This window comes from Poromitra crassiceps (genome assembly GCF_964638095.1).
Source record: "Poromitra crassiceps genome assembly, chromosome: 8".
Lineage (NCBI taxonomy): Eukaryota > Metazoa > Chordata > Actinopteri > Beryciformes > Melamphaidae > Poromitra > Poromitra crassiceps.
The window spans coordinates 37,778,772-37,804,633 of NC_139629.1; the positions used below are offsets into that span (position 1 = coordinate 37,778,772).

At 43.5% G+C, this 25,862-nt stretch overlaps 2 protein-coding genes across 2 annotated transcripts; both read left to right on the forward strand.

The window, feature by feature from the left end:
• Positions 1–1,421: 1,421 nt before the first annotated feature.
• LOC310780693 (uncharacterized protein) lies at positions 1,422–19,669 on the forward strand (the record flags this gene model as incomplete). The annotated part of the gene is made up of 26 exons (XM_083641204.1): positions 1,422–1,455; positions 2,448–2,588; positions 3,042–3,177; positions 3,376–3,534; positions 3,703–3,737; positions 4,474–4,626; positions 5,196–5,330; positions 5,795–5,833; positions 6,005–6,145; positions 6,986–7,068; positions 7,981–8,004; positions 8,335–8,723; positions 9,444–9,634; positions 10,664–10,816; positions 11,215–11,343; positions 11,963–12,001; positions 12,882–13,013; positions 13,578–13,704; positions 14,440–14,603; positions 14,722–14,784; positions 14,908–14,991; positions 15,124–15,280; positions 15,381–15,489; positions 16,152–16,333; positions 17,446–17,559; positions 18,852–19,669. The coding sequence occupies exons 1-26, from the start codon at positions 1,438–1,440 to the stop codon at positions 19,667–19,669; spliced, it is 3,915 nt and encodes a 1,304-aa protein (XP_083497330.1). The 5' UTR covers positions 1,422–1,437.
• Positions 19,670–21,043: 1,374 nt separating this feature from the next.
• Positions 21,044–25,290, forward strand: bcas2 (BCAS2 pre-mRNA processing factor). Its single transcript, XM_083641361.1, has 7 exons — positions 21,044–21,201; positions 21,860–21,952; positions 22,103–22,173; positions 22,694–22,855; positions 23,713–23,763; positions 23,865–23,945; positions 24,783–25,290. Exons 1-7 carry the CDS (start codon positions 21,109–21,111, stop codon positions 24,907–24,909), a joined length of 678 nt encoding a protein of 225 aa, XP_083497487.1. The 5' UTR covers positions 21,044–21,108; the 3' UTR covers positions 24,910–25,290.
• The last annotated feature ends 572 nt before the right edge of the window (positions 25,291–25,862 follow it).

The window sequence follows — 25,862 nt, forward strand, 5'->3', positions numbered from 1 at the left end:
TGTTGATGTCCTGAACGTACTTATACGTCAGACTTGGGAGGTGATGTCCTGAACGTACTTCTATGTCAGACTTGGGAGGTGATCTCCTGGATGTACTTCTACGTCAGACTTGGGAGGTGATGTCCTGGGCGTATTTCCACGTCAGACTGGGAGGTGATGTCCTGGGCGTATTTCTATGTTGTTAGACTTTCGTGGCTTGTGCTGGTATATGCTGTTAGATATAGCCTCATCGTATGACAGCATATGACATCACCGCTGATGTCATAACACGTCAGCAGCACTGATGATGTCATATTGCCATCTATATGGTTATGACATGCATCATTGGTCATCATTCAAACGTCACATCTGATGATGTCGTAGGTCGCAATGTGATGTAATCGGTAATGATGTCATCACTCTCGATAGATCCAGGAATAGTTTCCAGGGAGCTGGCTGGACCCGGAGGCCCAGAATAGGCCCCCGGGGTGGCCATCGAGCCTCGAATCGGCTTCGGTGCGGGAACCTTTCTAACACTTAGATTGAAAGTGATGAGATTTGTTCCAGAATTTAAATTCTATTTCCTGAATTTGTATGGAATGATTGATTTGATTGAATTTGAAACTTATTATAGAAATCAAACACATGACCAAGTTTTTATCCTAAACCATATTGCATTGAAGATTCCTAGATATTTCATTTTCTTGAAGATATGAAATTGATACTGGACTATTGGTTTGTTCTGACTTGACTTGCTGTTGTACATTTAGACTTGAGACTTGACATTAATGACTTGGAATTGACTTGGCTATCTACATTTAGAGTTGGGACTGACCTGGGACTGGACCAAAGCCACAGCCCTGATACAAAAGTGACCACACTAAATCCCAATATATATATATAATATAGTTTGTCATGCGACAATTTTGAAACTACCTCAGATCAGATCAGTTTTTCTCATCTGATTCTGATCTGATATCTGTCTCTCGACAGATACGAAATCAGTTTTTCTGATATGATTCTCATCTAATAACTGTCTCTCGATCAGTTTCTCTGATCTGATATCTATCGAGAGACGGTTTCAAAAGTGTTGCGTGACAAACTATAAATTGGGCTTAAGTCAGAACTGCAGTGACGTTTGCTCCATGCAGTGAATAGGCCTTTTTCACAGCAGCCATTTTGTGTCTAAAAACAAGTAACACAGGTGCAAGCAGAACATTAATGAGCGTTTCCCACTTCCAATCATTTAGGTGTTCCAGTGCTGGGGCCATCATTAATGGTTTGCTTGCACTTGTGTTACTCCCTGCCTTTTAGACACAAAATGGCTGCTGTGGGGAAAAAAGCAGATTATGGAGCAGCAGGATTACTTTTCCTTTTTGAATCTTCATAGAAGGAATGTTTCACTCAACACTGTCTGCTCTGATGCGTCTGTTTCAGGCTGGCTTTTATAGATTTCTGATGACCCTGAGCGGTGCTGTAAGTAACACACACACACACACACACACACACACACACACACACACACACACACACACACACACACACACACACACACACACACACACACAGACACACACTGATATACACACACACACACACACACACACACACACACACACACACACACACACACACACACACACACACACACACACACACACACACACACACAATATCCTCTCCCTAGTTTAAAAGGTCAGGCTGCTGTTTTCTATTGGATTGTTTACCATCAACAAAGTAATTTGCTCCAATTATAAGATAAAAAACTAATTTAATCCCACCGGTCACAATAGTGACCGTAAAAAAACATTTTCAGTTATAAGGCTCTAAAAATGTTACTGAATGATGTATCAATGCATTTACAGCAAATATTGAAAGAATAAAGGATCTCAATGAAATATGTGCAGTGTCACATGTTTAGTGTAAATTGTCACATGACCAGAGCTGTTTACTTCCTGGTTGCACCAGACGAAGAGCTTGGCTGCATCAAAGCTCCCAAACATGAGGTTATTAAAGTATGTTAATATAAAGATAGGACAACATTATTGCTGCGCAACAGCTATAATAATTATTAATATCTGGTACCTACCATGGTACCTACACAGGTCCACGTCACCGGCCCCTCTCCTCTCTTCAGGCTCTCCAGCATGCCTCACACGCTTCGCATGCTCACACAGCTCTTAATTGCTCCGCAGTTGAGCAACGGAGCAACTGTGCGCCGCCACGCGGAACACCCGGCCGCCTTATTATAGTAGTTAGATGATAATGATAATAAGAATAAGAATGAGAATAAGAATAATAATAATACAAAGACAAAGAAATTGTAATTATTTTAATAATAGGGAGACAAAATAACAAAGTCAGCAGCTTGCAAAGACTTTGTAGTAGTTTTCAACATGAAAACGGTAAACTCGAAACCCCAATTTCTAAAACTCATTCAGTTTCTGTCTTCCTGTCTCCTCCTCCAGTCTGCAGCTGAGATCGAAGCAGCATACGTGCGAGTGGTGGCTGTCTGTAATGCTCCTATCATGAGCGATGACCCGGCGGTGCTCAGGGAGGCGCTGTCAAAGATAGGAGGTGTCAAGAACTGCCTGCCTCTGCTGAACAAGGTAGACTAGACACACACTCACACTTTGGTCATACAGCAAAATCCCATTATATGATCAAATTAACCCATTGATACCTGATGCAGCATTTGTGTGTGTATCCCTTTAAGACCGCAAACCGCATTGACGCGGTTCGCGGTCTTAAAGGGATACACACACAAATGAGGGATATACACGCAAATGCTGCATCAGGTATCAATGGGTTAATCCCATTGAACTGAATGGTAATGTTAGGTCTGATGTCAAACAAAACCAATTAATATTCCTACCATACCTAATCTTGTCAGTGTTTTTAAATCAAATTTGCTTGTTATTAATTTAGACTTAGGAATTGTGTTATGATATCGCAAAATCACCATATCATCACAATATGATCCCACTGACAGACGATAGATTTACTAATAAAAATGACCGTGTCCGTGTGTCCGTGTGTGTGTGTGTGTGTGTGTGTTCCAGGTGTACATAGAGTTTGAGTCTGCAGAGGATGCAGACCGGCTGGGCGTTTGGTTCAGCCACCTGAAGGAGCTCCCCGGCTACCTTCAGTCTTCAGTCTTCAGGCTGCAGGAACCACAAGCCTCCTGCACAGCACACAGTGAGCAAATCTGTCCAAGTGAAGAAGATTAATGAACTTAAAAATGTCTTTGTTATTTCTTTTAGTTTAGGAAAAAAACTACTGGTAAAAAGCATTTGATAATCCGTAGGCGTAACTGGCTTTTATATAAATTGTGTCTCGTCACTGTTCAGACCCAGCTGCTGCATCTCTGTTCAGACTCATGTCTTATATCTGCAGCACCAAAACTTCCTCTGAACGCTCTTCCAAAAGGAGTCGGGGCAAGCGTCCCGGTAATGCTCGATGGCGTTCCACCCGGGTCCGTTCCACCGTTCTACGTGACACTGAGAGCTTTTCCCTTCTTCTTTGCCACTGCTTCTCCTTGGTTCAACATCCCAAGTGAGTTTTGTTTTTTGCTGCGGCCAGCAGGGCCAGCAGTATTTCAATAATGAGAGTGTTTTGCTGTGTTTTACGGTTTTGCACCTTGACATAAAATAAGAGGAAGTAGTTGTTGAGGAAGCAGCAGCTAAAAAGCCTTGGTGTCACTCTCCATCCCACTTCTCTTAGAGCACCTGACAATCACAGGATTGGATGACCTGAAGGTAAGTCCATTTCCATTTCTCTCTTTCAATCCCTCCCTTCTTTGTGGTCTTACTCCAAAGTATACGGCCATTTTGCAAATAAAATCAGCTGAAATCCTCCATTAATATCCAATAGCAGCAGCAGCAGCAGGCAACACACTACAGACAAACAGAGGAAGAAACCTGTACTCAGCTCACCACCGTCCACGGCTCATAGTAAACTTTCTTCTAGGCTTATAAACTCGCAATCTGGGAACCCAATTTAAAAAAACGAAAAAATCTCTAACCTCTGGACCGTGGAAATTGAAGCTAAAAATGGAATGAGAAGAGAATAATTATTAAATGAAAGAATAAATGAAATATAAAAATGCAATATAAAAAAATATTAAATATAACATTTGAAATGCTTGATGTTTGGATATGTTTTGGCCCTAAAAGTTCCATTTGGATACGTTTATGCCCTAAGGGCTCCACACTGGTGCTTTTCAATGTACGTCCTGTTAGGCTTCCGTAGCGCAGTGTTATTTACTACTGTGGTGTGGTTTCTGTCACCCTCTAGTGATCACTTAGTGCACTATCCTTTAAAAAGAAAGCACCAGCATTTGTTTTAGTTTCATGGTCAATGTCCCCTTCAGTCCCTTTGTTACTGCGTGCAGCTTTTTGCTGTTCGGGTCGATTGTTCTGATTTGAGTCAAATGAGAGAGGCCACTTGGTGCTGCAGTGTCAATGTAAGTAATCACGCTGTTGTTTCCTGCAGACAAAGTCCAAACCCAAAATCATCATGATGAGCGGTTTGCCGGAGAGCGGCTACATGCAGGAGGACGTGGCCCGGCTGGTGTGGCCCCACCTGGAGAGACAGGACATTTACTCCATGTACTACAACGTGACAGTGCTGCCACTGCAGAGGAGGGTAAGCCCACGTTCACACCATACGCCAAAGCCACGCTTAAAGCACGCTGAAGCTGAGCTCACGCTTAACCGGTCACACAAGAAGCACTCTCTTTTCCTCAGCGCCTCGCTCGGCGTGCCTTGACCCCCCGAGATGAAACTTGTGGGTTCAGTGTAGGTTGAGCTTAGGTTGAGCGTTGCTTCGGCATATGGTGTGAACGTGCCCTAAGACAGACAGGACATTTACTCCATGTACTACAATGTGACAGCGCTGCCACTGCAGAGGAAGGTAAGACACACCGTAGCCATACAATATCAGCATATTATTGCCTGTTATTATGCAGAGGATGGTGGGGGCAGTGGGACAATACTAATTAATGTTGAAGGGATCCAACCAAGATAAACTGTACTGTAGTACTATTTGCTTTTTTGTATATTTTTTTATTTTCTAGTTTTTAGTTTTTATTTTATTTTTTGTTTGTGTATGTATTGTGTTGTCATATTGTTGTAGTGTCTGAAAATATAATAATAAAAAAAAGCTCCTATCCCCCCCCCCTCTCCTCTCCTCCCCCCCCCTCTCCTCTCCTCCAGGCCTTTGTGCATTTCGGTGACTGGACTAAGTGCTGTGATTTCGTCCGGTCCCACATTGAAAACCCGGTTTCTGTCCAAGGTTCTGAACTCACCCTCCACTTTGTCCTGCAGCCGAAGCAACTAGTATACATGGAGGTATGGACACACACACACACACACATTTGGATGAGTGTGTTAAAATGTGTAGTCATATCACCGGAATTCTGTTGCTAGGGAACAGTTTGGACTCAAGTTTATTTCCTGTTCGTTTTCAGTTTTTGTTGTTTTAGCAAATGCTGCAACAGGAGGCTAGGGCCAGTTTAGACTGTTTATGTTGTAAAGTTGAAACGGTCTATAGCCTACAGTATATGCAGGCACACAAACACACATGAGAACCCACTTACTCCCTTTTATATAAGAAGATTGTTCAGTAGTTTACTGCCATATCAACTGGGGTGCTAAGAATTGATTTGCCTATTTGATCAGGACATGGGCTGCAACCAACAATTATTTTCATTCTTGAGTATCGATTTATCTATTGATGAATTTTGTTTTTATGAATTGTTTAGTCCAAAAATAATGACTGATGTGATAATCTGTGACTTGTGATCTTTTCACAGGACATTATGTACACAAACCTGATGAAATTGAGCAACATTGTGAGTCTGTTTTTATTGAATCGGCTTTCTAATGAAATTTCTTGAAACAAAAACAAATAATTTTATGATGATAAGCGTGGGAACCGAAATTGGATTAAACGATGACACATCATGAGTAATGGTGCAGCCCTGAGTGAAAGACCAAATTCTCGTTTTCTTGTTTGGTTTCAGCCCCTTGTAAACCTGGACTCGCTGAGACAGAGGCTGCTGACTGTGACGATTACAAAGCCTGACTTGGACCACTTCAAATCCCTGATGAGCAGGGTATCAAGCTTGGCTCCTGTCTTCAACTGCCTGCCGCTCGCCAACCGGGTACAAACACACCTGCATTTTCAACATGTCAGATCACTTCACACCAGACGTCGAGGTACAGGAAAGCTGCCCTCGAGGGATATATGCATTTGATAATTAAAGTTACTTTGGAAACAAACAAAAAAAGAAAATCCCATATGTATGTTCATGTTTATGACTGCATGTGTAATGTAGTCATAACCAATCACATGGCTGCGTGGGGAAAATCTGGATAAAATACCACAATTAGGATGTTTAACGAAAATTGAGTCCGTGCCTAAACACAAACCAAGTAGCCCAGTCTGAGTTTCTGAAAGCAATTGTATTTATTTCGTTATTTATTTAATTCTTTCATCGCTCGCTAGGGGTGTAGCAGTTCAAAAAATTCATGGTTTGGTTCAATACGACACACAGTGGTGGCACCTTCGGGACGTTTTCGATACAGCAAGAAAGTAGAAATGCCAGAGAAATGTCCTTCATTCCATTTTTGGCCAGAGCTTGCGCGGGCCCTACATCTGGCTTTGTCCATCCCAATTTGCGTGCCAATTTGGGTTCCACTTTGGGTCCCACTTCTGTTGAGTGATGTCAACTGCACGCCAATCCGAGGAAGCCTTTGGGTCGGACGCTGCGGACCTAAAGGGGAAAGGTGAGCGTGTATATGCAAATGCCCGTAGGCCGGTCAGTAGCTAATGGCGCCAAATAGGAAAAGTCTTCAGTCTATCGCTTACACAAGGATATACTGTACATCCATTAGTGAAGCCCAAAAGGGCGGAGCTAAAACGAAAATAAACTAAACATCCTGTCTCACTGTCCATTTCTCTCTCTCTCTCTCTCCCTCTCTCTCTCTCTCTCCTTCCTCAGGTGTGCTTTGAGATGGCTGACTCGGCTGGTGCAGAGAAAGTGTTAAAGATTTTGAATTTTGGAAACAACAAAACGCTCAAACGGTATGTATGTGTGTGTGTGCGTGTGTGTGTGTGCGTGTGTGTGTGTGTGTGTGTGTGTGTGTGTGTGTGTGTGTGTGTGAGAGAGAGAGAGAGATACAGAGACAGAAGATGGCAAAACAGGAGGGAAGGAGGCTGTTGAAAAGATGTGTCCTGTCTTTTGTGGAACCAGTGCATCTCACCCTGTTTTTATGCCTCCACCTGGCGACAGCCATGGCTGGAGGCATTATGTTTTCGGGTTGTCTGTCCGTCTGTCCGTCCATCCGTCCAATTCTCGTTAACACGATATCTCAGGAACCCCTTGAGGGAATTGCTTCAAATTTGGCTCAAACGTCCAGTTGGACTCAAGGATGAACTGATAGAGTACTGCAGGGATGACATATTTTTGTAGGCTTAAACCGAAATCGCCGCCATGTTGGGTCGTAAGGGGAAAAGGCTATGGGGTTTGCGAATGTGGATTGTGCTTAAATGCATGAAATAAGGTCTGTGATTAAGTTCTGCACAGATTCGACCAGCGACTCGCTTGGCCCGTTGCATGATGGTTAGAAAAGTTGTCCTACTTGCTGCGAATGCGTGAGCCACGGGAATCAAAGCGTCTGTGTCCTAAAATCCCACAATGCCGCATCAGCAAGCCGATGGGGCAAGCAGGCAGGTGCTGGCTTACATCCACAGTCGCATCGCGATGGCGCGGTGCAACATTTAAGTCAATGTTTTAATATTGAATGTGTGTCCAACTTGCACCAAATCCCACACTGCACATCCTCAGGGGCCCCCAGCAACACAGGGTGAAGTCGATCGGACGAGTTATCGAGATATGCGAAGGACAAACAGTCAGACAGAGATTTCTGCCTTTAGTAGAGAGATAAACGCATAGATATCAACCAGCTGAATAACTGTTCTTTCCCTCCACCCCAGGCATTTGATTGGAACATGTGAAAGGTGAGTTTGCCCGATCCAAACAGGCTTTACAGGATACCAAAACTCTATACAGGCGACACACATATTTGTCCATAATCACAATAGTCAAATAGTCAAATAAAGAGGATTATCCTTTTAGCCATAATTGTGCAGCTCTACTTTTTGGGGAAAAGATATTCCCCTGCTTAATTTTTACATTTAAAAGTGTACTACTTGTGTAAAGCAACGGTCCTCGGTCCTCGTACAACCTCAATAATGCTGACCAGAAGGCATTCCAATGAATATAACTCACATCTGCGACAGTCAAGCCTCCCTGCCCACTAAGCCATTCTTGTGCATGTATCATTTCAGTGTTATGGAGCTGAAAAAGCGTCTCGAAAGTGACAGCTTTGCAGATGACAACTTCTCCAAAAAGCTTCTCAAAAGTGACAGCTTTGCAGATGACAACTTCAACAATGGGGAAGATTTCTTCGGTTGTGTCACAAGTTCCTCCTGCCTTCCAGTGGCCCCGCCCCCCTCCGGCCATCCTGGCTTTGCCCAGATCACTTCCTCCGAGTCAAAAACAGCAGAGGAAAGCTCCAGTCCTGCATCCTCAGCCAAACAGAGCTCAAAGGAATCCTCCAAAGACCCCACGAAGAACTCAACGCCTCCCTCATCCTCCGACAAAGTAAAATCAAGCCCAACCTCGTTGAAAGACATCCCGTCTGCTCACCTGTCCTCCATATCATTGGCTAGTACAGGTAAGCCGGAAAAGTCCAAGGACTCATCTGAAACCACCGCATCCACTATCGCCCCCCCACATCTTCTCAACATTGCCAGTAAGGCCTCCACCTCTCCGTCTTCTTCTCTTCTTAAATAAAAAGCCCCATTCTGTAGTTTTTTTTTGTATCACATATTTTTTTATTAGATTGTAAATTGCAGAAACTTCCCTTCCCTCCCGCCCACCCTCCCCTGAGCCATCATTACATACAAAAACAAGTGGTACAAAGAAAGAAACAAAGAAAGAAAACACACAAAGCAAACCAACAACCAAAATAAAATAAAGTGTGCAGCCTCACTTAGTAAATGCAGGGTTTGATTCCAAGAATGCAATAAATAAATCCCATATTTTATGAAAAATATGACTTTTTTGTTTGATTACATATGTAAGTCTTTCAATCGCTAAGCATGAAGAGAGCTCTTTAATCCACATGTTCCCATTCTGTAGTTTTACTAGTACTGTACCAGACCTCCCTGTTTGTATGTTCACATTTCAGCCTTATTTTACTGTTTCTACTTGTACTTTCTGATTTGCTTAGGGACAGCCCCCGAGTCGCACACTATCACGTTAGGTACCTTTGTAATTTCAGAATTATAATTATATTTTAAGATAAAGAAAAGTAATCTCCTGATTCTACCCTGTGGAGACGAGCTTTCAAAATCCCTTCCTTAAATTTCCTTGAATTTCCTTTTGCTTGAAGATGCGGCGACAGCGAGGGAGTCGGAAATGGAAGCCGAATCGACGGCCGATTCCACCAAAACTGTCAGCAAAGACTCCGCTGTGTCTGCCAAGATGGCCGCCTCTGCTGAAGTACCACAGGCCACCACAACGATGCCGGTGACCGACCAGCAACCGTTAGCGTCCACGTCCGGTTCAGAAGCGGTTACCACGGCAACAGCATTGAAAACACAAACTCTGCATCTCAGGGCAATAAGTAAGAGTTTAGAGAGGCTGTGTGCGTGCATGCGTACGTGTGTGTGCACGCTTACTGCACCCATATTGGTGAGTCAATCAGTGTAGGTTTCAGTGGAGAGTTTTAGTGTCCCTTGATAGTCCAAATGTTATTTCAAAAAAAGATTATATTATAATCTTTTTTTGAAATAAAAATAAGCAATAGTTTGCGGCGATGTCTCGTCAAAAATGCTGGGGTAGCTGGCTGGGGGCGTGGTCAGGGTGGGGTAAATCCCCTGTTCTCTCCATTCAGCATAGATAGCATTCAGCTGCTAGCACAGCCCAGGCAGACAGGATCGGGGATTTAACCCCCATAGTAAACGCACATCTGAACAGACGTCTACGTACCTGCTCTATATCCCCAATCCTGTAGTGTAGAGCCGCAGCACCGTCTTTTGGTTGAGATATGTTTTTTTTTTACCCCACTCGCACACCAGCCGTAGTAACATTTTGTGGGCTTTCCCACACATACCGACTGTCTCTATACATAATTGCTTATTATTATATTTATATGGGAATGTTTGTTTTTTTACATGAAAATGTAATGTTAAGATGGGGAATATGGACACAAAATGTCAACTATAAGCCAAGTGTATAGAGTGCTCAAGTCACGCCCTCTTCTGGGTTTAGCATCCGTAACAAGGGATTTCATCCGCCATTCATTTTCCCATTTCCTAAAATGCTTATAAAAATGGTTTTACTTGGTCAAACCAAGTGATTCACTCTCTTTCCTCTCTCTCCCCCCTCCCTCTCTCTATCTCTGCCTCTCTCTATCTCTGCTGGTCTGTCTCTTTCACAGAATGCATCAATAGGGCTACCGAGCATAACATGCTTCAGGTAGGTTACCTCACATCACTTGTATCTATAGTATAACTATGCATCTGTCTATGGCTTTGACTCCGGTCAGTCTAAGAATGTAACTGGAATGTCTTTTATGGGTTTTGTCTTTCTCTGTCTCCATTTCTCCAGTTTATAAAGCTTAACCTGAGGCACGTGATGATAACCAACTTGCCGCGTTGCTATGATGACTACAACACAGAGGGCGACATCGCCAAACTGCTGATGCCGTTTTTTGGACACGATAATATTTCAGAGAGAATCTTTCTGCCTAAAGAGCACATGGTAGGTATATTAATCCCATATTCTGATGCTATATGTATATTCATAGTATTCATTTTGGTGACTCACTATGGGAGCACATAACTTCGCGACCCTACAGAAGCACTATATCGCTACGCCCAATCTTTCCGCCCCATATTTTATTTTCAATTTTTGTCAGAACACACGAACAAAACAAGACAAACAAACAGGCTCAGACAGGAAAATAAAAATAAGCATACATAGATCATCGACATTCAATATTAGGTCTTGTCATAAATGTTTTAGAAAATAAAGAAAGGTGTTCCTGTGTTGAATTCTACCTGGCTACCTATTTGACAATAATATACTGATGTTTAAAAATACTACATTTAATACATTTTTAATATTAATCTGGTTTGTGTGGCTGCTTTTCCTTCCAGGCCATCGTCGAGATGCCGTCGTCTGAAAAGCTGTTCCACTTGCTGCAGCATTTTAAAAGAAGCCCTCTGCTGTTCAAAGGGTCGACACTCCGCTTATGCGTAGTGGCAGAAAACATCGATATGACAATGGTAAGGGCTACTACGCACGCAAACATACACACTATATAGATGCATACATGGCAGAGGTGGGGGCTCCAGTCCTATGACTTGCACTCGAGTCAGACTCGAGTCTCAGTTTTAGTTTCTTGAGACTTGACTTGATGCATGACCTGAAGAAGTTGACTTGGTCACACGGTACCCCTGATTCAAGATTATGTTAGTTTTGTCCGATTACTTTTGGTCCCTTAAAATGTAATTTTGGTCTCTTAACATGTAATCTAATTCCTACACTGTTCACCTGATTTAGATGCATAAATACCCTCAAATTAAAGATGGAATTCTGCAGTTAAAGCACATCTTGATTGTTTAATTTTAAATTAATTGTGGTGGTGTACAGAGCCAAACTGATGATGATTGTGTCCAATGTCCAAATATATATGGACCTAACTGTACAAACATACATACACACACACACACACACACACACACACACACACACACACACACACACACACACACACACACACACACACACACACACACACACACAGTACATACATACTGTACATACATACATATATACATTGTATGAATCTTCATTGAAGGAATATTCCACTCAACACTGTCTGCTCTGATGTGTCTGTTTCAGGCTGGCTTTTATACATTTCTGATGACCCTGAGCGGTGCTGTAAGTAACACACACACACACACACACACACACACACACACACACACACACACACACACACACACACACACTAATCTCATCTCCCTACTTCAAAGGGTAAGGCTAGTTTATTTATTGCATTGCTTACCGTTAACAGATCCTATGAAAATTTTAAAAGTAACTCCCGTTACTTTGACTTCCCACGTCGCGTTTTTCGTCAACCTGGAATCTACTGGCTCCAACTGTAAGCTAGTCTCTTAGAACAGACGAGTTGGCTTCCGCAATTTTCAAATGCTTCCGCCATACCGTCTGTACTTCGTGGGGGAGAATCATGCACCAACCTGAATGGGAAGTAGAAAGGCGGGTTTTCCGCTCATTAGTCCAATCAGAATCGCAGAAAGGCGGGTCTTCCGCTCATTAGTCCAATCAGAATCCAATATGCCGCATTTTTCGTGGACACACGTGTCGTGATTGGTCGGATTCCGTCGAACTTCCTTCCTGTCTGAAGGTTTTTTTCCCAACTTCCTTGTGCATGTTCTGGGGGTGTAACGTACAGACTGTATAGCTGCATTCGCCGGATGTAGATGAGACAGTCTGTTTTTAGAGACTAACTGTAAGCTAAAACCCTTGAAATGCAGCTCACAAAGGCATCGGTTTAATTTTATAAATCACTAACTTTGCCCATGAAGTGGACCCCTTGCGTGGGATCTCATGCGCATTGTCTTTTGCAAGCACATAAGCACTTTGTGCAGCTGATAGCAAGGGCAACAGCTACCAAAGACTAGTAGTTTTCAACATGAAAACTGTAAACTACAAACCTCCATTTTTAAACCTCATTCAGTTTCTCTATCTTCCTGCTTACTTCCTGGTGTGGGACCTGTCTTCCTGTCTCCTCCTCCAGTCTGCAAGTCAGATCAAAGCAAAGCAAGTGGTGGGTGTCTGCAACGTTGCATCGTCTGGCGATGAAAGACACCTCAGGGCGGCGCTGTCAAAGATAGGAGGGGTCAAGAACTACCTGCCTATGCTGACCAAGGTAGACCCACACTCACACTTTGGTCTCACGGTAGAATCCCATGATACATCCATCCATCTTCACCTGCTTATCCTGGCCACATGAACCAGCGCTGACTGGGGCATCCCAAGGCGTTCCCAGGCCAGTGTGGAGATGTAATCACTCCACCTGCTCCCCGGTCTGCCCCATTGCCTTTTCCCAGCTGGACGTGCCTGGAAAAACCTCCCTGGGGAGGAACCCTGTACAATCACATTGAAATCCATCCCATTGTACTGAATGGTAATGTTAGGTGTGATGTCAAACAAAACTAAGTCATATTTCTACCACAGCTTTTTGTTTTTAAATCACATTTGCTTGTTGTCCTCAATTGAAACTTAGGAATTGTGTTATGATATCCCAAAATATCCAGATCATCACAATTACGATCCCACTGACAGACGATAATGAAATCAATTTCACTTGTCTCTCCTGTGTGTGTGTGTGTGTGTGTGTGTGTGTGTGTGTGTGTGTGTGTGTGTGTGTGTGTGTGTGTGTGTGCGTGCGTGCGTGTGTGCGTGTGTGCGCGTGCATGTGTGTGCGTGCCAGGTGTACATAGAGTTTGAGTCAGCAGAGGATGCAGACCGGCTGGTCGTTTGGTTCAGCCACCTGAAGGAGCTCCCGGGCTACCAAGTCCTCAGGCTGCAGGAACCACAAGCCTCCTGCACAGCACGCGGTGAGCAAGTCTGTTCAAGTGAAGAAGAAAAATCAACATACAATTTTCACGCTTCTTTTAATTGAGGAAAACTTACGCCCAAATTCCACTGAGTCCGTGTTCGGTCCGGCTGCGCTCCGGTATGGCTTCGGAGCCGATACGTTTCCACTCTAATCAATGTGTCAACTTCCACCAACTCCGCTGCATTGCGTGTCTACTCCGTCCCAGCTCCGACGATCCGGAGCTCTCCGAAGCAGATACGCAAGGCTTCTGTTTTTCAACAACATTGTAACACTGTGAGATTGAAGGACCTGGTTAGTCTCCCTTTGAACTGTCTCTGGTAACTGAGTAATGCTCAGATGCAACAAATTAATAGTTGTTAAAACAAAATCAAAAAATCCCTAAAACAATTAAATTAATGCACTCATTATCATTTGGAATTGATAAAATGCTCAACAACAGAACCCAGCTAAAAAAAGAGTGGCTAATGGTTAAAAAACAACAAGAAGAAGAACAAACACCAGTAAACTCCATCAATGAACATACTACCCTCAAAATCGCAGTGAGGGATAAACTCTTAATATTAAACCTTAAAGGAACACTCAATGATTTTCAACCAGCTTTGTGTCATTACAACATCCGAAAACTAACCAGTTTTGCAGGCATTCATTTAGTTAATCATTTAGTCCATCACAAAATACCCCATAATGAAAGTGAAAACATGTTTTAGAAACACTCTCTCTCTTTCTTTCTCAGCAAAGCGCGAGAGGTCTGAGGATGTGAAAAGCAATGAGGAAGAGTGTGTGAAGAAGAAACCAAAGACACAAACGCCCTGTCATGACGACTACTCCCTGCCTCCTTTTGAACCCAACAACCCAGGCTCCAGAACCCAAAGCCCTAAAGAGTTGCCACAGAAAAAGGTAAACTAACTGACTCTCTCTCTCTCTCTCTCTCTCTCATCATTCTGTTCATATCTCTTTCACGAATCCAGGATCAAGGAGTAATAACATCCTTTGCCTCCTTTCTGTTTTTCTTCAGACTCAGAGCAGAAGCAGTAGAGGCTCCAGAACCCAAAGCCCTAAAGAGTTGCCACAGAAAAAGGTAAACTAACCGACACTCACTCTCTCTCTCTCTCTCTCTCTCTCATCATTCTGTTCATATCGCTTTCACAAATCCAGGATCAAGGAGTAATAACAGCTTTTACCTTCTTTCTGTTTTCTTCAGGCTCACAGCACAAGCAGACTCCACAGAAGCAGTAGAAGCTCCAGTAGAGGCTCCAGTAGAAGCTCCAGTTGCTCAGTTGTGCAGGTGAGCGAGCGTGCGCGACAGGCGAGCGAGCATGCGAAATGAGCATGCGAAGAACGCGATATTTCTATATTGTTCCGAATGTGCCCCATTTGTAAAAATAAAAATAAAAAATCCTTTGTCTTCCCCCCGCAGATCCCAGCCTTGGCGTCGTTGAAGGAGCTATACTCAGAGAGTTTCACTGGAGCAGACATTGATGACGTCAAGAACCACAACTACGACCATATTTTTGCATTCGGAAGCATCATTGTGTCTGATGAGTTTGTCCTCGACCCTGACTTTATGACGCATGGTAAATTTGACTCATCTGTCTGTGATCTGTGCACTCTCATGGTGGAAGTGTTCGTCAGACATTCATCCTAACAGAGTTTGTGTTGTTTGGTCTGGTCCAGATCAGTTGCAGGGGCTGCTGAAGTTCTTGGAGATGCAGAGCACCCGTAAACATCCCTGGCAGTGGATGGTGCACTACAATACCATACAGAAGCTTACAGAGCTGTTCAGGTCAGTGTCTAAGGGACCGATCCAAAATAGTAGTGAGAGCGAGGCCCAGAATAGTAATGATCACACTGCTGTGGTAAATATTAACCAAAGCGTCACCTAGCCATGAGCAGTGAACCGTGTTGGGATGGTTACTTTTATAACGTATTCCACTACAGATTACTGAATACATGCCCTAAAATGTGAGTTGTAACGTATTCCATTAGATTAATCAAGTTAAGTAACATATTCTCAATAATTTTGATTACTTTTGGAATACTTCGTCTTGCTGAGCCCATTTGTCTGGGTCACTCTGAATGTAGTTAACAATTGCTTACATGGATGGATTTCTGGCTGTGTCTACTGTGACATTGCCATTCTCTTGTGGTGTGTGGCAGGTACACTGGGCAGGCACAAATTGTTGCACATTTTCTAAATCTGTTTATGGGAAATACGTGGCTCATATGAATTTAAGAGCAAATAAAACAAAACAAACAAATAAAGTAGTCTCTTAGTAATCTATTTTTAAAGACAGTAACTGTTTTCAGAATACCACCAATTTAAACTGTACCTCTAATATTAATGTTTTGTATTTTATATACATGTATTCAGTTACTCCCCAACCCTGGCAGTGAACAAATATGACTATTAAATATGACCGGTACATGTCTGCTGTCTTCTCATAGGTTGAATGTGAATGCCATGGGGCTGCTGAGCCTCCTGACAGCCTATCACAAGAAGCATCTGGTGGTGTACCTACCTCGTCATGAGTGCGACAGCCAATCACGTCAGGCCCCAGACGTGCACTGCCTCATCAAGCTCCAGGCTCAGGACACCAAGTACCGGCGGCAACTCATCTTCCTCACTGGTATCATCATCCTCTTCAATTATCGCAGCCATAGATTCCGTCAGTGTCTTGTCATAGACGCATATTCAATGGGTCAGCGTGGGGTAAATCCTCCCGTTCTTCCAATGCAGCAGAGTTAGCATTTAGCTGCTAGCCCAGCACAGGCAGACGGGATCAGGGATTCAACACCCGCAGTAAACGCACACCTGAACAGATATCTATGTACCTGCTTTTGAATCCCCAATCCTGTAGTGTAGAGCCGCAGCACCTTCCTTTGGTGAGTCAGCCCATTGAGATATGTTTTTTTTACCCCACCGTCGAGTCTCATGCACCAGCCGAGCCGTAGTCACATTTTGTGGGCGTTCCCACACAGACTAACTGTGGCAATCTAAGTTAATATGAGAGTGGCGCCAAGCGGAGGTCCAAAATGCATGACTCAGTAGCCAATGAATAGCCAGGAAGGGGGCTACGTTTGAATGCTAAAATAAAACTGATAATATACAATTTGATTCTTTAAACGTCTGACCCTTTCAAAGTACATCACAAATGGTCGATTTTGCTGCAACTCGACAGCACTGCTTAATCCAGAACCTTACTTCCGGGAACTCTTGAGAGTAAAAAAACTGGTCCATTGGAGTCAATGGAGATGTTACGACTCTTCTATATACACGGCTCTGGTTTTGCCCATTGATCTGACACAAGTGTGTGAATGTGTGTCAAAAAGTGTCAACTTCAGATTCAACCATTAATACTGGATAAATCACAGAACCGAATTTGTGCGTCTCTGAAACGTGTTTATGTAAGGTGTTTTCCTCAATGCCTTCAAGTTGAATTAAGTCAAGTAGAATAAATTATATATAACCATGTGATTGATTTTTTTTTTTTTTATTACACATTTTAGGGGATTAGAAGCTTAACCATAGACCCTTTTCATGGGGGCCATTTTGTGTCGAAAAGGCAGGGTAAACACAGGTGCAAGCAAAACAGTAATGGAAGTTTGGAAACCCTCATTACAGTTTTGCTTGCACCTGTGTTACCCTGGCCCCAGAGAAAAGGGTCTATTGTTTAGAGCCCTGTCCTTGACTCGTTCAGTATGTGCATTAAACGTTGCATTGTGTTGCTTGCGCTTGCAGAGGGGCCGCCTGACATGTTCCAAGAGTACTCCAGAAATGGAATAGTGGTAGCGAGCATTGACGACATCCTGAGCGGTTTCCACAGCCTGATTGGCTTCAAGACGCCCTCTACTGGTGGGTAGTGTCAATAGCAGCTCCATAGCCCAACACGACAATAGGAATACTCATATAATGTTGCTGTAGTATAATGGCTGCTAAATTGTAGCCTGGGTAAACCCATCCCCCACGTGACCTGCTCTCAGACCTGCTCTCAGTCACTAGGTGACTGAGAACTCTGAGAGCAGGTCACGTGGGGGATGGGTTTACCCAGGCTTAGGCTAGCTAAATTGGCTTGTGTCCATATTACAATGAACGTGTTACTTGGCTGAATAAAGATGGTTGTACTACTACACAGGGGTTGCATGACTCCAGATTTTTTCAAGTCGACCTTTCTACCAATAGAGAGCCCCAGGGACGAGTCCGGAAATCAGCGATGCTAACACTCCTGGTTCTTTACTGTTTTCGCCTATGGGACTTTTGAATGGGTTTTTGGCGCGATGCTTCTAATAAGGTCTCTGGGCAACGCAAGATTAATCAAACGCGAACCAGTGTTTAGTAATATCATATTCACACATGAGGACCACTTTTATGAGTTTTGAAGCTTTTACGTGCCGTTAAAAGGTCAGCTAGCTAGAAAACGGCTAAATGAGACTACACTGTTGAGTCAACGGGGATATATACGTCAATAACGTCATCACTTCAAAGGACGAACACGGAAATTCTCTTCCCTCACCTGGTTCAGCCCAGGGTAATCAGTGAGTGCTGAGGTTGAGTGCTGACGTGACGTGGAAGCCTATGCGACAGTGTGTAGTTCTGGATTAGCTTAGCTCGAGCTTTTTACTTCTAGGGCTCGCATTTACGCTACAAAACTCATGAAAGTGGTCCTCATGTGTGAAGATTATCCGACTGAACTCTGGTTCGCGTTTGATTAAGCTTGCGTTGCTCAGAGACCTTATTTGAAGCATCGCGGCAAAAACCCATTCAAAAATCCCATAGACAGAAACAATGAAGAACCAGGAAGTCCGGGACTTCCGCGTTCTGACTACAAAAATACGTCATCCCTGGGGCTCTCTATCAAGTTGTCAAAAAGGACACAAGATGAGAAGAGCACTAATGGCAGCTCTTACAGGCTGCTGCCTGGTGCATTGCAAATCTCAAACCACGTCACGTGTTTAACTCATCGACTTGTCCCGCTGAGCGTCGACTTGTGGTAGTGACATTGACGAGTCGGTGCAACCCCTACTACACATCCCTCTTTTCCAGGCCTTTGATTCTGTGAATGCATTTTAGCTAACTTCTCAATGTCTCTTTCCACCCCCCTCTCTCTCTCACTCTGTTTTCTCTGCTTTCTCCTGCTATCCCGGTAGGTTATCCTGGTCTCCCAGTAGATTATCCTGGTCTCCCAGTAGATTATCCTGGTCTCTCAGTAGATTATCCTGCTCTCCCAGTAGTGCATGATAAGTGTCTGGTGGAGGACGACATGTCGTTAGACTCTGATGATGGTAAGCCCACAGCCATAGAGGAGTTCCGTCCCCTGCTCGCAGACTGCCAAGTGACCCCCGAGAGCACTGCCAAACTGTCTGCCTTCGCCGGTCTCAAAAGGTCCATCTCTCAGTTCAGAGCCGCCAAACAGCTCGGCTCAGGCTCCTCGGACGGTCGCAGCATGTCACCCGGAGGCTTTTCTGTCAACCCCCAGCAGAACATCCTGTGTCCTCCTCCATGGGCGCCCTACACTGGCTCTTCTGGCTACACAGCCTCCCCGGTCTATCCTGCCTCCCCCTGCAGCAGCATCCAGCAACAGGACTACCGCCCCCCAGCCACAGCCCCACCTCCACCTCTCAGACCCACATTCCCAGACCCGCTTCTCATGACCACAGCAGGACTTCTGGCCAACCTGGCCTCCCTCCCCTCAGAGGTCAAAGCTCCCCCTCCGCCTCAACTCATGATGTCTTATGGCTCTGACACAGGAGGGGCTGGTGCCTTCACTACAGGCGATGCTCACTCACTGCCCAGCACAGCTGTGCTCCCCTACACCAGCCACCCTGGGGCTGTACGGGGTGCTATGGGTCCCGGTACATTCGGGGGCTACCGCGGGAGAGGAGCCCCACCTGGAGGGCCTTGGCCCAGGCCAGGACGAGGGAGGGGAGGGATGGGAAGTGGACCCTCTCACAATTACTTTGACTGAAGAGACAATCATGGTGATGTAAAGCCCATGGCACACCAAACAAGCACAGATGTTTGTTTAGTGTGACATGGCTGGCTGTCCTTGTTTGGAGATGTTCGGGTCCTATTTGACATGTTTAATCCTTGTTTGTCTGTGTTTACCCCATGGTACACAAATCAAACATTGTCCACTGTCCATTGTCCATTGGCAGTTGGTGGACAATGTTTGATTGGTCTACCATGAGGGGGATCATGATTCATGAATGCCATACTTAGAGACTATTAGAGCTGGATGAATGTATATAGTTACTTGTCATAAACACATTGATTTAAATTGTTAAATAAGGATCCTGGTTTTCTACATTAATACAATTTGATACAGGCAGTGCCGAGTGTCCTACTGTCATGTATGCTGTTTGTAAGCTCTTTCCATGTGAGCTGTTTCAGACCCTGTTCAAACCACTATATATTTGCCAAGAAATGTAATGGCCTTCCAGCTCCTCAGATTTACCATGTAATGGAAGGCTAATATTTTTAAAAGGAAACAAAGAAAAGAAAGTTCACTTTTGATGTTGGTCCCCCCCCCACCCCACATATTTGGTTGTTCAAAAAATCTATTCCAATAAAATGTTTGATGTCATTTTGAATGAAACTTTGACAAATTAATTTTGTAAAGTGTCACTAATTTAGTACAGCAGAGTAATGTTTTTCCTTCTTTTTGGTTTTCCTCAGGAGAACCCAAAACTCTAAAGATGTAGGCTACTGCGTTTACATCTTTGTCATTACTAGTTCAATCAAGCTGCAGTTACATTCCGCCTCACTAGATGGCGCAAACAAAACTCATTACTGTAGTTGCAGCAATTGAAAAAAGATGTGAATATTATTTGCTATAGATGGAGTGAACATGCTTTTTACAAACCGCAATAAAACAATTTTATTTTGATGGTTGTGACTGGAAATTCCCTTTGTCTCAGGATAGGGCACACTGGACTGAATAATACACTTCGTAAAATACAAAAACACCCAACTCAACTGGCAGGTGTGCACACTAGCAATCTGGAATATGTTCAGCGTGTGCTGCTGGAGAAGGGATATGAGGAGGAGAGGAGCTGAATCAGCAATCCAGAAAGCTAAGCTAAGCTTCACTGTAGGAACCTAGTTGGAAATGCAGCAAGAGGAGTATAGTCACTAAAGTATTTGAAAGAAACTGGATTAATTGAGATAATTTAAATGTCACTTTTTGTTTATTCTTCTGTCAAGCTAACGATACTCCCGTCCGGTAAGTGGCGGTAATGCACCTATAAGCTGGTTGCCAACCGTCAATCAAATCAAAAGAAGAAGAAATCCCCTTGGTTAATTCCGGTTCCGGGTCAGTTCTTTTTTTTCTTGAGAAGTGTGTTAGAGCTCAGCTGAGAGAAGAACAAGTGAAACAAACACCACAGACTAGCCCACTTTGATCAAATGGCCGGGACGGCTTCAGTGGCTGGGGAAGTGTTCGTCGATGCTCTGCCGTATTTTGACCAGGGTTACGACGCAGCAGGCGTCAGAGAGGCGGTGAGTACCCGGCTTCATCTGTCGGCTAACAACAGCTAGCTAGCTAGCTAAACATACTGCTCAGCACATCCTCATGGATGCAAAGGATGCAACATAAGTATTCACAAGTGGAAATTGCCGTTATCTGACGTACATGCTACAGAAGAGTCGGTAACGTTATGAACAATTTAGCTACTGTCGTCCAGAATGGAATACTGATTTCATATTGTTGTATTTTAAGTTACCAGAAACCATAGTAGAAACATAACTTGAGTTACTCACACATTTTGTAACAAAAAAAATACCTTGAAGACTTGCTGGTTTGAGGTCTGTTTTAACAGATAGATGAGGACTTATATAATAAAATGGTCTGTAAGGTATTCAGATGACTCCTTATTGATAATTCCCTTCTAATTATGGAGCCTACAGTTGGTTTACTTTGTTTCCCACACATAGCTTAATATTTGAAATTGTCTATGTGCTCTTGAGGCCTGACATATCTTACCGTATTTCGCAGCCTAGAGACAGCCTGGGCCTATCATTCCAGGGTACAGCCTTCAGAAACTGATACTGGACGAACGCTGGTCGAAATTGATAAATCATATCAATCGTATCAAACATGCTGGCACAGCCTGCTTGACCTGTGCATAAGATTGATTTACGTGTTTCTCTACTCCAGGCTGCAGCACTGGTGGAGGAGGAGACCAGAAGATACCGACCCACCAAGAACTACCTGAGCTATCTACCCACACCTGACTTCGCTACTTTTGAGGTGTCAAAGATGTCATATCTCTGAAACAAAGCACTGTGATGACATTCTCATTAATAGAGATTGTTTTACTGATTTAATGTTGCTGTGTGTGTGTGTGTGTGTGTGTGTGTGTGTGTGTGTGTGTGTGTGTGTGTGTATATCACCCTTCAGACAGAAATCATGAGGAATGAGTTTGAGAGGCTGTCGGCTCGGCAACCCCTGGAGCTCCTCAGCATGAAGAGGTAAAGCCCGTCCACTGCAGGAGCCTGCTGTGATACTGTAGAGCAGCAGGACAAACTAACACAATCATGCAATCTTCACATCATCAATAAATGCAAGGGAATCAGTTCTATGAACAGTCATATATGCCCACGCGTGGACATGTATGACTGTCAGTTCAATTTCCATTGGGCATGTATGGTAAAATGATGAAGATTGTGTCCAATGTCCAAATATATCTGGACCTAAATGTATGTATATATGTATGTATCTACGGTATATATATATATATATATATATGTATATGTATATATATATATATATAGATGTTTGTATATGTGTGTATATACTGTATGCGTGTGTATGTGTGTATATATATATATTCAGTATATATATATATATACAATGAATGTGTATATATATAGGTGTGTGTGTATATGTCTGTGTGTGTCTCTCTCTCTCTAAAAGGACAGTCCAAAATACTGTTTTCCACGTGAGGCTCAAAATGTTGCTAAAAAGTACAATGTTTTCTTCCCTGTGGAGATATGAGCTGCCAGCACCATCGGCAGGACAGAAGAATGACATCACAGCGTGGCAAGAGTGTGTGAATAACTCCATGGCCCAGCTGGAGCACCAGGCAGTTCGCATTGAGAACCTGGAGCTCATGTCACAATATGGCACCAACGCATGGAAAGTCTACAATGAGTACGTCACGTGACATGCTTGTCACAGACAAGCCTGCATGACAATAAAGGCTTTTGCACACCACGTCCATATTGTTAGTCCGAAATTGTCACACGTTTCAAAAGAAATACAACCTCATGTTTTTCGCATTCGTCAAAAATCTTTAGAGAGCTGTTTGACTGCGTGCCTGTGTCTGAGGGCAAGAGCTGTCCGGGCGGGTGGGGGTAGAGAGCCTGAAGAGCTGGGCTCAGGCTGCCTCCGTCTGAGTCGAGATGCAGCCGGAGAGACGCGGTGCTCGCTCCACCTCTGCCCCTCTCTGCTCCCTCTCCCCGTGGAGCTCCTCCTCACAGCCCCTCTCTGCTCCCTCTCCCCGTGGAGCTCCTCCTCAAAGCCACTCTCTGCTCCCCCTCCCCATGGAGCGGTGCTGCAGCACCCGGCAGCGACGCACCACAGCCGGCTTGGCAAGGTGTAGGGGAGTATGGTTCCCGGAGCCCCTGTCCAGTGCCATACAGTTACCATTTTCTGACCTGCTGCCATCGGCCTTATCCAATCATTGTTGCTGCAGATCAGCCACTCCTGCATGTGACCCTATGTTGTCATGTACTGTAGATACAGGAGAGCAACACTATCTCGTATTGCAACATTTCACAACGAATGGAACAATAAAAGGCATCTGACTGACACTGTGAAAGCTTTCTTGTTTTTATGGGATGACAGATAAAAAAAAATGCATACAAAAAATACAGACTTGGTGTGCAAAGAACTTAATAGTCACTCCATCATTACTTTAATAGAAGATGACCACAGTATTTGAATGGACCTATTACATCGCACCAAACTCATAACTACTGACATGCTGTCTTGTCTTCCTCCTTCAGCAACCTGGCATTTATGATTGAGATGGCTCAGAAGGAACTTCAAAAATTCAGGTGAACATTCAAGTCAAGTTTGTGCTCAACAAATAGTGTTATCTGATCAGGCGGCACTTTCTCCATGTTTGAATGTAACTTTGGTTTTGTTTTGCACACAGGAAGCAAATCCAAGATTTAAACTGGCAGCGTAAAAATGATCAGTTGGCAGGAGGAGCCAAACTCAGAGAGCTGGAGTCCAAGTATGTTTTTTCTTTTCTTTGTGTTTTTAAGAGCTTACACAGCTGTATGCAGGGAATCTGCAAATTTTTGTAAAACAATGTAAAAATTCATAAATTGGATTGGGTGCCCTGCAGTAGTAGCCTGACATGACCGGACCAATGCGTCAAGATTCCCAGGCTACTGCAATAGTGTTAAATACAGCCTTAAATAGGCGCTTTAAGACCTGATACTCTGCTTCCTTGGTTCGCACCTGATGCAAGAATTTAAGGTTAAGCATTTTTAAATGTTCATATCACGATTATAGTGACCAAAATTATTATGTTATCAGTATTATCGCAGTATTGCTGAAAATCATGCTTAGATGCTAATATTTTTTAAGCACTGGCCCCACAGGCCCACCAAGCCTGTAAATTTGGTGGCCAAAGTGTAAACTTATGTAAAGGCTATACAGAAAAGGCAATTTAACACATAACACAGCCTTCTTTAACCGTTACACTTGAATAAATGTAAAGTAATTTACAGAATGTAAACATATCATTTATTTTGGGTTTTAATTTTTGAAAATAGACATGGGTCATTGAAAGTCATTTTGCATAAGAATAGAAATTGACAGGAAAAATAATAATAAAAAAGGTGCGGGAACCCTGTTATTTACTGTAATAGAGTGGTCTTGTTTGCCACCTTGTGGCTTTAAGATACAAATTTAGTTGGGATGTTACTTTATAGTTGGCCACCAAATAGCCGCTGTGTGTGTGTGTGTGTGTGCGTGTGTGCGTGCGTGCGTGCGTGACGAGAACTGCTGTGTGTAATGATGTGGCAACAAAGCCGTGTGGCTGACAGCCTTCTCCCCTCCACAGCTGGGTGTCTCTGGTCAGTAAGAACTATGAGATCGAGCGAGCCATCGTGCAGCTGGAGAACGAAGTGGGCCAGCTCAGACAGCAGCAGGGCGACGAGAACAAGGAGAACATCCGACAGGACTTCTAGAGCAGCGGACGTTCTAACCCTGAACCCCCCCCCTCAAATACCACAGGGTGACTTCTATTCCAAAAGAGCCACTTCATATGAACACCTGTGCTGGACTACCGTGACCTAACTGGACACCCAACAATTGGGAACTTGAAAGCGACACAGCAGCATCCATCTGTCAGACATTTCACATTGGAAACAGTGCTGTGACCCAATGTGGCATTTTTCACTGAGTCATATATACTTTGAAAAATATGTGACATTTCTTGTTGTATGTTTCAGTCTTTACTCAGATTGCCAATGTCTGAGCCTGTTCGCATATGAGCAGTGCATGCTCTGTCACTAGAAAAACGTTTTTTAATGCTATTTTAATAAAGTCGAACCTTTTTGTTGTTGAAATTCTCTAAATTCTCTTGGTTGGTTGGGTGCCCAGAAAATCACAATGCAAAATAGAACTAATAAAGTTAAAAGCAACTAAATAAATTATAAACTGTGGTCACGTAAACATACTGCCTCCTGCTGACAATTTAAAGTAGACTCCTCCTAGCCTCAAAGCGGGACTCATCAGTCATTCTTAATGACTGATGAGTCTCGCGTTCAGGCTAAACTCTTCTCAACTCATCAACTTCAAAACAAGCAAAAAGCAAGACTGCTCCTTATAGAAGAAACCAGGGTGATGTAGCTATTCATCATCAGATGACATAACTACAGCCAATAAATGGAACAGAAATGCATACTATGGACTAATATGGTGGTGAAAGTACCTACATTGGATCCGATTTAGTCCCAGAGACTCCATAAAAGAATAATTGATTTAGTATTGAATTGTTTATCTACACCATAATGTTACATGGGGGGAGATAAGAATAATATGGGATAAGAATAATCGTTCTTATATATTCTCTAATTTATAGTTAATTGAACTATTGCAAAATTACACTATACATCAGACTTTTTTTTTTCTTTTTCTT

Bases quoted from the DNA above. Each gene is read 5' to 3' on its own strand.
- bcas2 (XM_083641361.1), top strand. From the start codon at position 21,109: ATGGCCGGGACGGCTTCAGTGGCTGGGGAAGTGTTCGTCGATGCTCTG. The intron at 21,202-21,859 runs GTGAGTACCCGG...TCTCTACTCCAG, and splicing joins CAGCAGGCGTCAGAGAGGCG to GCTGCAGCACTGGTGGAGGA. The intron at 23,764-23,864 runs GTGAACATTCAA...TTTTGCACACAG, and splicing joins AAGGAACTTCAAAAATTCAG to GAAGCAAATCCAAGATTTAA.